Genomic DNA, 19,070 nt, shown 5'->3' with positions numbered 1-19,070 from the left:
CTTCTCGATCTTGAATTTGGCGAATTTTGCTGTTTAGCAGTTATTTATTATTTAGGGTCCTTTTACAAAGGTGCGCTAGGGCCTTAACATGCGCAATAGTGCGCGTTAAATTCCCGGCTAATTTTGTGCGTGTGCTAAAAACCCTAGCGCACCTTCGTTAAAGGAGCCCTAAGTTACACAGCAAAAGTGGAAAGTGTAGGGAGTATGAATGGTATGAGTGATGAGTTATCTAATATAATAAAAGCCTAAGCCGTGCATGCGCACTCCCACCGCGTGTTCCGTTTTCCGTGCGCTGTAGGGCACCGTAGGTAGGAGTGCGCATGCGCACGAATCTCTCTCTTTTTCTCTTCAAGGCGGATGTCGGCCGCCGTGGCTGTTGGCGGCTGCAGGCCGCCGCGGCCGAGCATGGAGCTGGGCCGAAGTTTCTTTTTTAACTTCAAAGACGCTGCAGCGGCTTCTCTCACGAGCTGCTTCTGCGTCGGAGAAGGTGGCGATCGTGAGAGGAGCCACCGGGAAGTTACACTGCTGGGGGCTTGGGCTGTTAGGTCCGTGCAGGCTCCTCTCGCGGTAAATGGAGGGAGAGGGAATGCTGCGGCTGCTGGACAGGGAAGTAGGGAAGGAGATAGGAAGGAAGACACAGGGACAGGGGCAGGGAGAGAGACAGAAAGACAGACAGACAAAGGGGGCCAGGGAGGGAGAGACAGAAAGAAAGACAGCGGGAGGAAGAGAGACAGAAAGAAAAAGACAGGGGTAGGGAGAGACACAGAAAGACAGACAGACAAAGGGGGCCAGGGAGAGAGACAGACAGAAAGAAAGACAGCGGAACAGAGAGGAAACAGAAATAAAGACAGACAGATATATATTCTAGCACCCGTTAATTTAACGGGCTAAAATACTAGTTAATTTATGACAACTTATGGAGATTAGAATTATCATGAAGCATTAATTAAAAGTAAAATAAGTTATTATAAAAGTAAAAAAGAAAAATTATAATTACAGTTTGTTGATTAAAATATTAAAGCTATTCTCTGAAACACTTCAATTGATAAGAACAGTGCAGTCATTAGTAACAGTATAGAAGGCTCTCAATAATCAGTACGTGCTAAGTGTATGTTTAAATCAAGATAATCCACTATTACAAAATTACAAAATAAATTCATTCAAATAATTCAATAATTTAATAATTCAGTAATTCAAGTGTATGTTTTAAAGGGTTTTAACACAAATATGATGGTAGATAAAGGCCAAATGGCCCATCTAGTCTGCCCATCTGCAGTAACCATTATCTCCTCCTCTCCCTATTGGCTAAGGCTCTTAACATTTGCATCTCCTCTTCCTATAGGCTAAGGCTCTTTACACCTGCATTTTGATGTCATAGAGCTTTATGGTTATAGAAACATGATGGCAGATAAAGGCCAAATGGCCCATCCGTAGCATCCATTATCTCCTACTCTCCCTATTGACTAAGGCTCTTAACATTTGCATCTCCTCTTCCTATTGGCTAAGGCTCTTATCACCTGCACTGTTATGTCATAGAGCTTTATGGTTAAAGAAACAGAAACATGATGGCAGATAAAGGCCAAATGGCCCATCCGCAGTAACCATTATCTCTCTCTCTAAGTGATCCCACTTGCCCATCCCAGGCTTTCACAGTGTTCTTGGCAATAGGGGAAGTTTATGTTGCAGTTACTAAGGTGACACCACAATCTGAATATTTTTAAATGATAAATTCTAAAGGGAAACACATTGTCTGCAATTTTGTCGGGATCATGATCCAGGCACATTTCTGGTACTAGAATGTTATAAACCTGGGCAAGTCTATAATTGAGCCTTATGCTCGTAAGCACCACGAAATAGACATGCAGAATTTGAGGGAAAACACATTTGAACCAGAATCCATAGAACAGTGGTCTCAAACTCGCGGCCCGGGGACCACCTGCGGCCCACCAGGTACTATTTTGAGGCCCTCGGTATGTTTATCATAATCACAAAATTGGAAGGATTATACCAAGCTAAATTATACATTCTGGTGGAACTCGGTGTGTCACATTTACAAAATGGAGAAAATATTGGCATTACAACAAGGAAATATAAAAAATTTTAAGAAAATATGGGATCCATTGACTAAATATTCTAAAGATCAGATATCTTAACACATTGATAATAATAATATAGGGTTAGGGTGGGAAACATAGAAATTAATATGAGAAAAAATGAAAAAACAAATAACAGGGGAAAGGGATTCAATATATATGATATGATATTGTACATACAACTATAATTATTATAAATTATATATTATGCTATTTATTTAATGTAAGAATGAAAATTTAATAAATAAAAATAAAAAACAAAAAACAAAAGTAGAATAAAACAGTTTCTTGATCATATGTCTCTTTAGCTAGAAATGACAATATTATTATTAAGACTTAGCCAAAAGGAAAGATTTATAAACTATAAAGAATTTTACCTCATGCAAAATTGTCATTTCTTTAATAAAACATTAACTATTTTTTTCTGAGGCCCTCCAAGTCCCTACAAATCCAAAATGTGGCCCTTCAAAGGGTTTAAGTTTGAGACCACTGCCATAGAGACTCACACCTAGGAAATTCACAGATATGTACAAAGTAACCAGAGGCAGTCCTAATCCACTGGGACCCCAGCAAGAAATACTCTTTTCTTCCCCTCCACAAGGATGGCAGGAATGGAGGTGCATCGGAGGGAAAGAAAGGAGTGGAGGTCTGGCAGGCTCTTGTGAAAATAATCAAAACCCGAGTCCAGAACCTCTGAACTCTCAGCTGTTGCTTGAGATTAATCACCTGCTCACAATAACTAATCCTCCAGCTGCTTGTGTTTCCTTTCAACGAAAAGCTATCAGCCCTGAGAAACTGGGGACCCAAATGGAAAAACAGACCTGGTGATGCAATGCTGATGAGAACACAGCTGTGAAAATAGTGTACAGAGCATAACAGCCCTCAGCAAACCACAGTGCTCTCTTCCGATACCACAAATAATTTTCCCCTCGAGAATACAGGTTGTTTAGGTGCAGAAATAAAGGCTTACAGATTCCTTTTGTTACTGATGTCAAGGCCATAACTTAAGAGAACTGCTCTACAACTGAAATGTGAGCCCAAGAGCTTAAGATGGGTTTTCTGACAGACAAATGAAACTACCGACATTCTAGGGGCAGACGTCAACTAGCTACATGAAGTCTCTTTCTCCCTACCCACCTCAATCACTACCATGACCCTCAAGCACAGAAGGGCGCTCTCTTTTACGCTATCTCTTGCCCCCCATTTTTAAATAATTTATATTTTCTTTAAAAATAAAAGGCTTCCTTTTGAAGACATGGGTCATCCTTGAAACAGATAAAGACTCCAATGGAACCTCAGGACATACAAGTGACTAATTGTTTTTTACAACAACTACTGTACATACAATGCTAACTTTTCTAGCCAGATAATTAAATATGCTTATTATTTTTATTCACCTTTTAGTCCCAAACAGAATGCCTAAAGTTTTTTCCCTCTGAATATGTTTTTATGTAGAATAGTGTCACCCTAAGGCTTTCTTTTAGAAATACATCCTCAAGAAAAACTACCGTATTGTCTCTAAAATATGCCCACCTCCAATAATCGTCCACCCCCTGGCTTAAGAACCCAAACACACTGGAAAATTTGATCTTCAGACCAAATTACGATTCCCTCAGTAATTGCCCACTCCCCTCTTGAGCATCTGCGCATGCTCCAGACCTTAAGCATGTGCACAAGCTCAAGGCCCTGCACCATAACCTTAAAATAAGGTTGCTGGGGTAGTGGGGTGGTACCAATCACCATAGGAAAAGAGAAATGGTCATTGCAATGAGGAGGGCTGGAGGAGAGAAAAGGTGCCTCCGTTAATAGCCTTCACCCTAGACTTCAGAAAACCCACTGTATCTAATAGCCCAGGCAATTATTAGCAAGAATACAGTATATGGGATACATATGTAAATATTGATTTCAGAAAGCCACTAGTTACACATGGAGATCCACACCAAGCAGAATTTCAAGGCACATCACTGGAGTAAGAATAAAACCAAGGGTCCAATATTCGATCCTGCATTTCTGCTGACCACTGCTGGCGCTATCCCTGGAAATTCAATGCCAAACCATGTCCGGACTCTGGCATTGAATTTCTGGGTATATGGAGCTGGCTCAAGCATAACACCCAAAGTGGAACTGGCCATTTTGGGGATGTTCCAGGGGCAGAGTTGGCACTTGGCCAGTTTATATTTGAGTCCACGCTGACCTGTCCCCTCACAAACCTGTTTGCAGGCCTCTGCCAGGCCTGCCACGAGACCTGGTGGTCCAAGCGGTGGCAGGGACAAATATACAGAGCACGGACCAACAAAACCCCTGTCTCCCCTCCCCTTCACATATATCCCCTCTACTATCAAGAAAACTGAACAAGCCAAGTTATTATAGAATGCTACATAGAAATATCATGCTAACAGAATACTGCAGTCCCCAGTTATGTCTCTAGCAGGATATATAATTCAAATCTGATATATTCTAATGACAAAATAGAAATAAAATTATTTTTTTCTACCTTTTGTTGTCTCTGGTTTCTGCTTTCATCTTCTTTTCACTCTTTTCCTTCCACCATCTGCCCGTTCCATCCAATGTCTGCCCTCTCCCCCTTCCATCCAATGTCTGCCCTCTCCCCCTTCCATATGTATCTGACTTCTTTCTATGCCCCTCTTCCTTGTCCATCCTCCTCTCTCCTTTTTACATCATTCATTCCAGCTTCACTGCCTTCTTCATTTTTATCTCTCCTACACCAGATCTAGCATCTTTATCCCTCTCTCATTTCTCTGCTGACCCCCTTTCCAGAATCAATGTCTCTCTACTTTCTCATTCCTCTCTCTTCCCTTTCTCTAATCTGATCTCTCCATTCCATCCTGACCCCCTTCCCCTCCTGTAATCTCCCTGCCAGCTGTTTCCTTCCTTTTTTCTTTCTCCCTACCCTCCTTCCTTTTTTTCCTTCTCCCTTCCCTCCTCCCTCTATCCAACATTAACTCTCTTCCCATCCCTTTCCCTCCTCCCTCCCAGCAGCATCTCTCCTTCTTCTCCCTTCCCTCCTCCCTCTATCCAACATTAACTCTCTTCCCATCCCTTTCCCTCCTCCCCTCCCAGCAGCATCTCTCCTTCTTCTCCCTTCCCTCCTCCCTCTATCCAACATTAACTCTCTTCCCATCCCTTTCCCTCCTCCCCTCCCAGCAGCATCTCTCCTTCTTCTCCCTTCCCTCCTCCCTCTATCCAACATTAACTCTCTTCCCATCCCTTTCCCTCCTCCCTCACAGCAGCATCTCTCCTTCTTCTCCCTTCCCTCCTCCCTCTATCCAACATTAACTCTCTTCCCATCCCTTTCCCTCCTCCCCTCCCAGCAGCATCTCTCCTTCTTCTCCCTTCCCTCCTCCCTCTATCCAACATTAACTTTCTTCCCATCCCTTTCCCTCCTCCCCTCCCAGCAGCATCTCTCCTTCTAACTTCCTTCAAGTCCAGTAACAGCTCTCCCTTTTCCACCACCTTCCCAGCCTCCTACAGTGGCTTCCTCCCCTTCCAGCAGCTCTCGTACTTGCCTGCAGGAAGTTGCCAGTAAATCACTGCCCTGGCAAATAGGAGAGCTGGTGGGAGGGGAGGAAGTCACTATGAAGGCTCCCCAGGATCTTGTTCGCACACTCTGACCATCTCCCTCCACCTGCACCTGAATCTGAAGCTCTCTCCGGTCTAATCGCAACTTCCCTGCGGCCCTCTTCAGCAACTCAGCAGGGGCGGCGATCAAGACACGCTGCCGACGTCGGGACCTTCACTCTCTGAGTCCCGCCTATTTTGTTTCAACTTCCTGTTTCCGAACAGGCGAGACTCACAGAGGGAAGGCCCCGACGTTGCAGCCTATCTTGATCGCCTGAGGCTGGGAGGAACATTAGTCAGCAGGAACCGCAGTCAGGAGGAACCGCAGTCGGCAGGAAATTTAACTGCCGACTTGATCTCGCCGGCCCTGCGCGGACCAGCAGAAATTTTCTGCGGACCGTCACCGGTCCGCGGACCGGCGGTTGAAGAACTGTGCTTTAGACTATGAAACGGTTTTGCCAGGTGGGGGGGGGGGGGTACAGTTACAATTAAAATTTTTTAAAAGGCACCTTCTCTGTCACTGTCTGAAATTTTGCAATGAGCTGCAGATTTGCATGCACGCAGCATGGCAGTGGAATTTTCTCACCTTAGTTTTGCAGTCAAACTGGCACACTGCGCCGGCTCTGCCAGATGTCTTTCTGCATCAAGTTTCAAGTTTATTAGAAATTTGATGAATCGCTTATACATAAATTACTAAGCGAATTACATTAAAATCCAAAATATGCATACATTAAAATACAAGATATGCATACAACATATAAATTAAAAAAAAATAACTACTCAGAAAAGGGGTTAGACAAACAGACCAACAGAAAAAACTGAATGTGAGAGGAATGAAGGGATAAAGTTACAATATTATTAATTTTGAAAAGAGGGAAACAATGAAGGGAAAAAACATTAGGAGGGGTCAGAGATGTTGCTTCATTACAAAAAGGTTCAACACCTAATTAATGTCCCTCAGTAAGATGTTCTGCTGGTGCTTAAAATGAAAACACCTTTCTCCCTCCACCCAAATCCTTGACTGTTTATGAGCAGAACCCTCACCTCACCCCTAACATAAAGAGCTTTTCACCTACAGAAATAATGATACTGACCTTGACAACTGTAACTGCTTGTTCTGGATAATACATGGATGCCACGAGACCTATGAAGCCCACGGGATACACCGCTCTCTTTAATTTGGAACCTGTTAGATGTTGGAAAGGACATTAACAATTACTGTAATGCACAAGCCCTAAACATTCCCTCATAGTTCCATTGCTTTGTTTTTCTGGAGATAAAGGCCTCCTTTTACGAAGCCGCGTTAGTGGGCTTTATTGCACGGGACTTTTTCATCACGCACTAGCCAAAAAACTACCGCCTGCTCAAGAGGAAGCGGTAGCGGCTAGCACAGCCGGCAGTTTAGTGCACACACTATTACGCGCGTTAAACCGCTACCACAGGTTCGTAAAAGGAGCCCAAAAAGTAATGTCTTTCTCTTCAGTAACAATTTTGTGAACTTGCTGGAAAAACATTTGGGGCATTTTATCCATTTATAATGCAATTAGTAAAACTAAGTAAAGATCTTCACCCGTCTCTCTTTTTTTTTTTTCCATAATGAAAATTACTACAAATCAAACTATGCTGCTACCCCATATAACATAACATAAATCTTTATTTATAAACCACGAAAGCCTTTCAGTTCAAGGCGGTTTACAGGAAAATGGCTGAGGAGAATCAGCGAACTACAGCAATGGAGAAAGGACTGAAAATTGTATAGATTGTTCCTCTCCAAGCAGGCAAAGCAGTCCATTGGAGCTGCGTATAAAACCATGAACACACCAAAAAACTGAAAAATGTATCACAAAACAATAAAGAAATAACAGGAGCAGATGAGAAAGACACCTTCGTGCTCGCCTGCAAAAGGACGAACTGAAGGAAGAAGCAGAGATCATGGAGGAGGAGTTGAAAAGCTGTGATCAACATCTTCGGCAGTATGCTTGTGAGCACAGATGGACAAGCCTTATGGTTCAGCATACCATCCCTATTGCACTGGAAATGCTATTCTAACATGATGGTCAAGGTTCAATTGAGATAGTAGCGGATTGACAGCTGGAGATTTAAAAATGCCATTGACGTTGCAGAGAAATAAAACTGCAGTGGGGTGAACTTAAAAGGAAAGGAGAACATGGGACAGGCACTGTTCATCAGGAAAGGCTTAAATGTAACACAGTAAATGACGGCAGAAAAAGAGTCTCACGCTCCATCCAGTGTGCCTAACAAAGGTGGCCAGAGTCACACCCGCCACTCTGTGTAGGCCCCAGTCAACCAAGTGCCGGTTGTGAAGTCATCACCATGCTAACCATATAAGAACATAAGAATACATAGTAACAAAGTAAATGACGGCAGATAAAGACCTGAACAGTCCATCCAGTCTCCCCATTAGTTATACCCATTAAAAATACATGATTAAAATAACTTGTCTCTTCTTTGATATTTCTGGGTCATAGACTGTAAAGTCCACCTGGTATTGTACAAGGTTCCAAATGCTGAAGTTGTCATCTAATCAAGCCATTGTGACATCACTGCTGAGGTTGGCTCTTAGACATTGGTGGAATGAGGCATTATGACATCACAATCAGTTCTGGGTTTCTGCCAGGTAAAAGAGTATCATAGTAGATGACGGCAGATAAAGACATGAATGGTCCATCCAGTCTGCCCATTAGTTATACCCATTACAAATACATGATTAACTTAACTTGTCTCTTCTTTGATATTTCTGGGTCATCGATTGTAAAATCGTCCCGGTATTGTCCTAGGTTCCAACTGCTGAAGCTGCCGTCCAAGCTCACTCCAGCTTGTCCAACCATCCTTTTTACAGGATCTCTACCATAAAGTCTGGCCAGTAACATCCTCATGTTCAGTTAGTGGAGTTCCCATTGATGCCCTCCCCAGCCCAAATCCTACACCAAATCATCACATATGGGACACAGACTGTGCAAGTCTGTCTAGTACTGGCCTTAGCTCTTTAATTTACATCTTCGTTTTCTAATTAGAGATCCTCTAATCTAATCTAATCTAATCCTTAGGTTTGTATACCGCATCATCTCCACGTTCGTAGAGCTCGACGCGGTTTACAGTAGGAGAAATAGGAAGGAACTACAGCAGAGGGTTAGAGGTAGAAGTGTGAAGAAAATTTAGAGGACTTGGGATGCCAAGATATAAGAGTTTCCTTGATTCCTAAGTTGGAGGGAGACTTACATTTTTTGAGAAAAGCCTCTATGTTTATCCCACACTTTTCTGAATTCCAACACCGTTTTCCTTTCCACCACTTCCCTTGGGAGGGCATTCCAGGCATCTACCACCCTCTCAGTGAAAAAAAATTTCCTAACATTGCTCCTGAGTCTTCCTCCCTGGAACCTCAAATTATGCCCTTTAGTTTTACCATTTCTCTTCTATGGAAAAAGATTTGGTTCTATATTAATAACTTTCAATAGCCTTACTGGGTCAGGCCAATGGTCCATCAAGCCCAGCAGCCCGTTCTCACGGTGGCCAATCCAGATCACTAGTACCTGCAAAACCCCCAAAAGTAGCAACATTCCATGCTACTGATATAGGGCAAGCAGTGGCATCCCCCATATCTGTCTCAATAACAGACTATGGACTTTTCTTCCAGGAAACTGTCCAAACCTTTCTTAAAACCAGCCACGCCATCCGCTCTTAACACAACCTTTGGCAACACGTTCCAGAGCTTAACTATTCTCTTGAGTGAAAAAATATTTTCTCCTATTGGTTTTAAATGTATTTCCCTGTAACTTCATCAAGTGTCCCCTAGTCAAACATGATGAGGATCATACATGATAATATTCTAAGTGGTTGGGAGGAACAGGGTAAGTGAGCAAAGCTTGTAACAAGAAAAAGGTAACCCCCTTTATCTTACAAGCTTTGCTCACTTATCCTGTTCCTCCCAATCACTTAGGGGAATGATTTTGATATACTACCTTTTAGTGGTACAACCGAAGTGGTTTACATTTCTATATGTAGGTATGTTCTCTGTTCCTATTGGGCTCACAATCTGTTTGTTTTTTTTTGTTCCTGAGGCAATGGAGGGTTTAAATCTCTTGCCCAGGGTCACAAGGAGCTGCAGTGGGACTCAAACCCAGTTCCCCCAGGTTCTCAGCCCACTACGCTAGCCATTAGGCTACACCTCCTTTATTAGAACCAGAACTGAGAAATTTCTTGCCCTTTTGAGGGGCTGGATGAATAAGGAAAGGCCAGGCTGCTGCCTAGATAACCCAACAAGTCCACCAGAAAAAGCTATTTGAGACTATCTTCGAATTTCAGGGTCCCAACACCTGAAGTAACCTACCATTGTATCTGCCTCAGATCTCTTCCCACTACCATTTCAGGGAAATGTTAAAAAGACTTCTCTCTTCTCTTTGCAATTCTCATGATCGTCATCCAATTGCAATCTAAGAATCTTACTGTAATTGTACTGGAAAATTTAGGAATCTAATTGTAAGCCATAATGAATCCTTGTAGAAACTTGCGGGCTATAAGAAACTGGATGGTATGGTATGACGTGATGTGGTTTAATTAGGGGTTTTCAAAGAATATTGACAGAATTCCAGCAACAGAGGAGATTGAGGGGGCTGGGGAGAGGGGGGGGGGGGGAGAGAGAGAGAGCTCTCTCAGTTGCTGCAGAAGAGGTTTTCACATTAAATGTGTCTAGCCCTCTGATGAGTGATCTTTACCCTTCACATTGCAGCTTACAGAACAATGCTCTCTTTTATCTGGTTAAACATTAAATGAGACCCACAATCATATATTCAAATAAAGCTATGAAGCTGGACATTGGACCCAGTCTGGCCAGGATGATAGGAAATGAGTGCAAACAAAACCAGATAGGGAATTCAGGGGCCGTGTTGTGTTTACAAATCACACTAGGTACGGATAAAATTCTGCACATAGGAAAGATTTGTCTGGTTAGTGGTTTCAAGTTTATTAAAATTTGATGCAATGCTAATCAAAATTCTAACGTCTAAAAAGTGGCCTAAATCGGTACTTGGATGATCAAAAAGCCATCTCTCCTGCCGCGATTGTTGCTGGGGGTCGGGGATTCTGTAACCGGTGTACTTTTTGACAGAAACCAGCTTCTCAGCACCTTCTTCACATCCTGAGAGTGTTCCTTCCCAGTTTGAACATCACACGGGCCTCAATAGCCACTCTTCCCCCCAAAACCTGAGGTTGTGTCTTTTCTCATAAATGTATCTAGTCTCAAGTATGTGTTTTGCTGTTCTTTTTCACAGACAGCTGCTTTTGACAACTGGAATCTTTTTTGGCAGTTGGCAAACTCACAGTTTACAAGAGTTGCTGAACTCACAGACTCCCTGCTCTCTGGGTGGTATACTCACTTCATTCAATATGCCTAATCAAAAAAAAAAAACCCTTAAGAAAATGAATATCACCATGGTGTCACTGCCCTCACAATTCAAATCTGAACTTTTATTTTTTTTTTCCATATCTTCACAGTATGGTCTGAGCATCACCAGAATCAGACACTGACCCCCACAAAATTGGAAACTCGCATCTACTCACCCAGAAATGAAAGATATTAAAAAGTGACAGCAGATGTAACAAACTAACTGCTATCTTAACATTCATATCAAAGCTAACAAGTATTGGAGCTGACCAACTGATCAACTACTAAGAATATACATCCACAAGTTGGATTCCGAGTAGACAATGACACGGTGGCTGTTACCCGCGAGTAACCCACCGAAACGGTGGAGGGGGAAAAAGTGCTCACTGCAGGCACGGTGACAAGTCCAACCACCGCCCTGTGGAGCGGTGAATGGCTTTGTCCCCGCAGTTAAGGGAGGGAATGCGCGCGGTTACCCTCCCTTAACTGTTAACTCGCTGAAGACGGCCGAGCCTGCCTGCAATCGCGTGTGTGTGTGGACGGAAGCTTCTCCTCTGACGCAACTTCCGGTTGCGTCAGAGGAGAAGCTTCTGCCCACACACAAACGACTGCAGGCAGGCTCGGCCGGCTTCAACGAATTACTTTACTAACGGGCTGCGAAGGTAAGGGGGAGAGAGGGAGATTCTCAGGCCACGTGAGGGGTGCTGAAGGGCAGTGAGGTGGCGAGAGGGAAGGGTGGTGGTGGTGGGAGGAAGACGCTGAAGGGAAAAAATGGGAATGCAGAGTGGGGAGAAGACGCTGAAGGGAAATGGGGATGACAGAGTGAGAAGAAGACGCTGAAGGGAAATGGGGATTGGGGAAGACGACGCTGAAGGGAATTGGGGAAGACAGAGTGGGGAGAAGACGCTGAAGAAAAATGGGGAACAGAGAGTGGGGAGAAGATGCTGGAAGGGAAGAAGACAGAGGTGCCAGACTATGGGGGCAGCGGAGGGAAGAAGATGGGTGCCAGACCATTTGGAGGGGTGGGGGGTGAAGGGAAAGGCACGGTAATAGAGCAAATGGAAGACGCTGAGAGAAGACAGACAGTGGATGGAAGGAATTGAATGAGAAGATGAGGAAAGCAGAAACCAGACAACAAAGGTAGAAAAATTTATTTATTTATTTCCTTTTTTTGTGTGTGTTTTAGGATAAAGTAGTACATTAATTGTGTTGATAAAAATTTATAAACAAAGCCCTGCCAGCTGAACATCTCTTTCTCTAGTTCAGCAGCCAGAACTTCGATTTATAAGGAAGGAATAAGCTAAATATTGCAGTACTGAAGCTTGTATGGATGGGGCAGGGACAGTGGTTGTGGGGATGGGGTGGGGACAGTGGTTGCGGGAATGGGGACAGGGCAGTGACGGGGACAAATTTTTTCCCTGTGTCATTCTCTAGTTCCGAGCACCCCACTTTACCGAAACCACTCTCTTAGGTATTACAACTTTCATTCAAACTGATCTCAACCATGATAAAACAGTTCATATCATTAGATCTATCAGTAGCTTTGCCATCCACTAGATCAAATCTTTTTACAAAGACTTTAGGATATAGGTATGCAGACGGACAGAATTTACCTAATTTTTTCATATCTTAAAAACAGATCCAATATTGGATTATGGAATGGTTCTACAGTAAAATCATACTTCTAGTTTCTTCGGACTTTCCACTATTTACGCAACTTCTTAGATTTTTTAGCATTGCATATTCCATGTTATGCTTTTCTAATTTCCCAACTTGATTTATGCCAGTCTTCCCTGTTCTCAAAATTAAGGATCTCCAAACAGAAGGCTAGACACATTTAATGTCAAAACCTCTTCTGCAGCAACTGAGAGCTCGCTCTCTCTCTCTCAGCCCCCTCAATATTTCTCTCCTCCTCTGTTGCTGGCATTCTGTCAATATTCTTTGAAAACCCCTAATTAAACTACACCACATCATACCATACCATCCAGTTTCTTATATCCCGAAAATTTCTACAAGGATTCATTAAGGCTTACAATTAGATTCCTAAATTTTCCGGTACAATTACAGTAAGATTGTTAGATTGCGATTGAATGACGATCATGAGAATTGAAGAGAGAAGTCTTTTTAACATTTCCCTGAAATGGTAGTGGGAAGAGATCTGAGACAGATACAATGGTAGGTAGGTTACTTCAGGTTTTGGACCCTGAAATTCGAAGATATTCTCAAATAGCTTTTTCTGGTGGACTTGTTGGGTTATCTAGGCAGCAGCCTGGCCTTTCCTTATTCATCCAGCCCCTCAAAAGGCAAGAAATTTCTCAGTTCTGGTTCTGATAAAGGAGGTGTAACCCAATGGCTAGCACAGTAGGCTGAGAACCTGGGGGAACTGGGTTTGAGTCCCACTGCAGCTCCTTGTGACCCTGGGCAAGTCATTTAAACCCTCCATTGCCTCAGGAACAAAAACCAACTGTTTGGAGCTCGACTTCTATGTATGGGCCAGAAACATGTTCATATTACACCCTTCCTCATGTGTTTTCATTAGCTTCCTATCAAATTTTGGAATTTTTTATCATTAATCTTTTTTATTAATTTATAATATATCGCAAGTGATACACTTGATTCAGAAATACAGAGCAATAAATATGAAAAAAAAGAAAGAAAAACATCATTAGTGGTATATTACTCATTGTCTTTCTTAGACCACAAATTAGCAAGAAGATCCATTAAATTCATGGAGAAAATAAAGGAAAACTAATTAATTAGCAGAAAGCTGACTATGCTTAAGAACCCCATGATTCTAAATCCAGCCGATCACATCTAATCTCCAGAGAGCTTTTTAAGGTTCAAGAAAGCTCTCAATTGTGATGGTAAAAAAAAAAGTGTACTGAGTCCCAAGGTAACGAACCAAACATTTGCAGGGGTATGCCAACAAATAGGATGCCCCCAGTTCTTTTGTTTCCTTATGCATAGAAAGAAATTCTTTTCTGCGATCCTGTGTTATCTTGGATACATCCGGATAAATCCAGATTCTTTGTCCAGAAAAATCTTGATGGGAATTCCGAAAGTAGAGTTTCATTATATGATTTAAATCCTGTTCAAATACAAAGGAGACTAGAAGGGTCCCTCTTTCCTTTACATTGGAAAGGGTTCCCTCCAAAATTGCAGTCGAATCCTTTTGTACCAACAAATTTCCTTCTTCATCAGCCTTAGTCAGGTTAGTAGAAATATAATATATTTTGTTAAAAGGAGGAATAGCTTGTTGAGGAATTTTAAGAATCTCCAATAAGTATTTTTTGAAATAGTCATAGGCATTTAAAGCTGGTGATTTTGGGAAATTTAATACCTGTAAATTTAGTCTCCTATTCAAGTTCTCAAATTGTTCCAATTTAGAATGAACGGAAATTTTATCTCTAACCAGAGTTGTTGTTATATCTTTTAATTCAACTTTAACAGATGTTAATTGTTCAGCAGAGTCATATTTGGTCTATGGTTTGTGACAAATTATCTACTTTCCTTGAAAGGCTAAGTACCTCTTGTGTCGATTCAGTTAGCTTGCCGTTGAGCCTCTGTAGAACCTGCCAAATGGTCTCCAGAGTTATCACCGAAGGAACTGAAGGCAGCGATACACTCGCTGCAAGCCCCAAAGCTGTTTGCTCAGTTGTCTTCTCTACGGGTGCTCCTCCCTCCAGGCTCAGCCCCAGATCAGCGACTTCCGCTCCTAGAGCCCCTGCCAGGGCAACCCGTGTTGACATTGGACTCGGCGGTGTGCTAGAGTGCGGAGGGGACAGCGATATCTCATGCCCCAAGAGGCTGGACGCTCCATCGTCTGAATCTACAGCAGGGCCCTCTTCTCCGCGAGGCGGGGTTGAAAGCTGGCTCAAGAACCTCTCGAGGGTTTGTTATTGCACCGGCGTGGAGATTCTGAGCTGCGAGGGAGCCGACCTCAGAAGACCCTTCCTTTTAGTGTGCGGCATTGTGTAGGGAAGAAAACACCATGAAAAACAGTCACGGTGTTATAAAGAAAACAAGAAATAAGCCAGCTCCACAGGAGAGGTAAGCGAGCCAGTCTAGTATGCAGCCATTTTGGATCCTGTATCTTTTTTCTTTGGATTTTTTTTAAATTTTAGTTTTAACTCAGAGCCTTCCTATCTGGTGTGTCTTACCTCCCTTATAACCCTTCCTGTGCACTGTGGTCCATTAACTCTAATTAGCTGGTGCTTCCCAGGAATGCTCTTATTTCTTTCACCTAGCCTTTGGAATGCTTTATCCTCCACTATTCATCTTGAAACCTCATTTGTTAAGGTTAAAGCCCCTTTAAAGAGCCACTTCTCTTATGCTAGCTCTAACTCCTAAATATATTTGGACATTGACTGACCAGCTAGAATAAGAGGCAAGATGTTCTGGACCCAGGCACTGCTGGTCAGTCACACTAAGCAACAGATGAATCCAGGAGCAGAAAAACCATCCATCCGCCTGCAGAGATAAGAGAATACTGGCTTACCAGGTTCACTTTAGACACTAGTTTCTACGTCTCCCTCACCACACTTTTCAGTGTTTAATCCACGTGCTTTAATATCAGGACTTTGAGGGACCCCTGAGGAAGACAGCATTGTCGAAACATGGACCATGTTGGGTGATTTTGGTCCTAGATATATTTTAAATAAAGCCTGTATCTTGAACATCACCATCTCCACAGATCTTTTTGTTTTCACAGGAATTTGCATCTCCTGTGGGACTAAAGGGTCAATTTTTGTTTGTTTACTAGTGAGCATACCATCCTATATACAACAGAGTTCAGCTTGATGCTCGCTCACTCGCTCTCTCTCTGCCCACTAGTGGATGGACACAAAGCACTTGTCTCTGGATTCACCTGCTGCTGACTATCAGGAATGTGACTGATTATTTCCAATTTAGTTTAGGATACAGATATAGGAAGAGGTAAAAGTGATAAGCCTTGGAATGGCATCAGGTGCTAGAGTGGATTCAAACTCACGTTCTAGAGGTTCTCAAGATTTGCAGTTAAGTGTTCATTCCATAAGGACTCTAAAGCTATCTTTCTTCTAGACCTGGATATTTAAAAATATTAGCCAGCTACACTTTGCTTTACATCTCTGCTGCTTAAGTACTGTTTAGTTTGCGGTACATATTCTTTTACATTGGCAAAACACTTCCCCCTCTGTATTCGCGGGGGTTATGGGCAGAGTCAGCCCGCAAATATGGAAAAACCGCAAATAATATTCGGGCCGGTTCTGCCCCTAACCCACGCTTCCCCCGGATATTTTAAGCCCTGAAAGCCCCCACTTAAGCCTTACCTGGTGGTCTAGCAGGTTTTCAGGCAGGAGCGATCTTCCCACGCTCCTGACCCATGCGGATCGCTCACAGGAAATGGCTGCCTTGAGCTCCTGTAGTCTCTCGAGCAATTTCCTGTGAGCAATCTGCACGGGGCAGGAGCGTGGGAAGATCGCTCCTGCCCCGAAAACCCGCTAGACCACCAGGTAAGGCTTAAGGGGGGGCTTTCAGGGCTAAAAATAGCCTGAAAAATGATAATGCATTTTTTGGTCAAAAATCGCGAATAACCAAATCCGTAGATACGGAATTCGCGAATACGGAGGAGGAAGTGTACATTGTAAAAATTGTGTATGGGCTCCTTTTACTAAGCTGTGCTAGCGGTTTTAGCGCGTGCTAGACGCGAACGCCTCCATTGAGCTGGCGTTAGTTTTTCCATGTAGCGTAGGGGTTAGCGCACGCTAAAAACACTACTGCAGCTTAGTAAAAGGAGCCCTATGTGTCCCAGTAATAATGTTATCTTTTAATCCCCTGTTTTATCAGATATGTTTTTATTAAATTTATTGTAAACCGCCTAGACGTAAATGATATGCAGTATATGAAATAAATAATAAACTTGAAACTTGTAAATTATATTGTTTGATGTACTGTGAATTGTGCTGAGCATACTGGAAATCAAAATACTCTTTGACCAGTAAAAGGATCTGGAAATACCACCTACCTCTTGCAAGAAATAATCCAATAATCCCAGCAAAACCAATCAAACCAAGTCTTGGGTAAAATCCAGGAGGCGCATCTCGCAGGTATTCATAACTCCCTAGAACGAATGGGGAAAACAATTCTGCATTAACAGCCTCCAAGTCTCTAGCACCTGCGTTCGTATTATAGTCATTAAGGTACGTGTGATAAGACTGCATTTTGAGTGTTGCTTCTCCACAGGAAGTTGTCTGTCTTTCGTTTTTACACATCTTATTTACTCTGGGTTTCACCAAAGGAAAAGGGACAGGTTTCATAAAATCTGTTACATATAAATTGTAGCAATCCAAATTTCACAGAAGTGGGTTCAGAGGTTTTCAAGTTAGATGAAGACATAATAAAATGCTTAAAATGCTTATTTTGTACCCTAGTTTAAAGACAGCTGGAATTTAAAACTTAAAAACCACTTGCCACATTAGAGAACCCAAAGCCAATCTGTTTTAAAGTTTAAACATGTTTAAATTCAGCTTAAAACAAATTCTACACACACACACACACACACAAAAAAACAAAAACCCCACACAGCACAGCACTGCAGCGTTCGAGTAAAAAGTATACCATGAAAACATTGATGCTCCCTGGGTTGAAAAAGGGCCTCAAAGTGGCCCAAAATCCAAAAATCGACAGAAATGAACCAAACAAAGAAAATACTGGAAAAGAATACAAATGAAGAAAAGAATGAAAAAATAATATCGGGAAGGCACAAAAAAGATTTCAAACTTTGATGTGCTGAGAAGATACCACAGACGCAACTTCTTGGCTCCACAGAAAACTTAGAACTGATGGCCCACGAGCCGAGGTTGAGTGGCACCAGCACGCCTGCAATATGAGCACTGCATATAGAAAATTAACCCAGAAATTGGGTGTTCTGGGAGAAGAGCTGGCCTTTAACCAAAAATGCCAATATTCAGCACATACTCAGATATGGTAACCGCATAAATAGGACTGCATAAAATCCAGTCCTATCCTTATGCAGTTCACCATATACCTGGAAATTTAATGCTAGAGTCCAGCCATAATCTGGCACCAAATTTTTGGGATAAAGGCAGCGGCAGTCAGCAAAAATGCCGATTGCCACCGGTTGAATATCGGGCCCTGGGTGTTTATTTTTGGGTGTAATTTATAATAAGTTTGACCCTGTTTATATTGAAGGAGAAGTTCAATATTGTTTTCTGGGTTAGTATATTTCTTTGTCAGCCGTCAGTTTGATTTCTAGTTACACAAAGCAAAACTAGAACAGGTGTTTATAAATTACAAGATTCAGAATTTCTCGCCAGTTTATATGCATTCAGCTCAATTCTCGGCCCCTGTGCAAAAAGAAGGCTATTTATAGGCATCATAAGGAAGTGGCCAACACAAACTGTCAGATCAGAAACTGCTTCGTAAGACTTATGTTACATAGCTCCAAGGGGACATGTGATCCCAGGGTAAGTCATGCACTTGCATAAGACAGACTCAGCATGAGAACAGGGAAAGGCTTAGATTGAACAGAGGAGATTGAGAGGGTCATGATCAAAACATTCAAGATACTGAAGGGAATGGACTTAGTAGATAAAGACAGGTTGTTCACCCTCTCCAAGGTAGGGAGAACGAGAGGGCACATTCTAAAGTTGAAAGGGGATAGATTCCATACGAACGTAAAGAAGTTCTTCTTCACCCAGAGAGTGGTGGAAAACTGGAACGTTCTTCCGGAGTCTGTCATAGGGGAAAACACCCTCCAGGGATTCAAGATAAAGTTAAGACAAGTTCCTGCGGAACTAGAACGTACGCAGGTAGGGCTGGTCTCGGTTAGGGTGCTGGTCTTTGACCTAAGGACCGCCGCAAGAGCTGAGTGCTGGGCACGATGGACCACGGGTCTCACCCAGCAGCGGCAACACTTATGTTCTTATGTGGAAAAGATAAGCTGCATTTGGATACACTTTACATAATCTCATAATTTAAATACCTGAACTCATTAA

The 19,070-nt window shown here is 42.6% G+C and overlaps 1 protein-coding gene across 2 annotated transcripts in view; it reads right to left on the bottom strand.

The window, feature by feature from the left end:
* APOO (apolipoprotein O) overlaps nucleotides 1-19,070 on the bottom strand; it is a 101,962-nt gene that overhangs the window by 33,194 nt on the left and 49,698 nt on the right. For both annotated transcript variants that reach the window (XM_033949269.1, XM_033949268.1), the window contains exons 5-6: nucleotides 17,078-17,173; nucleotides 6,767-6,858 (exon numbers count right to left, since the gene is read on the bottom strand). In XM_033949269.1, coding sequence (XP_033805160.1) covers nucleotides 6,767-6,858; nucleotides 17,078-17,173 — 188 coding nt within the window. The remainder of the gene's footprint in view (nucleotides 1-6,766; nucleotides 6,859-17,077; nucleotides 17,174-19,070) is intronic.

This window comes from Geotrypetes seraphini, chromosome 6 (assembly GCF_902459505.1).
Source record: "Geotrypetes seraphini chromosome 6, aGeoSer1.1, whole genome shotgun sequence".
In the NCBI taxonomy this organism is placed as follows: Eukaryota; Metazoa; Chordata; class Amphibia; order Gymnophiona; family Dermophiidae; genus Geotrypetes; species Geotrypetes seraphini.
This window is presented reverse-complemented; position numbering and strand designations above follow the sequence as displayed.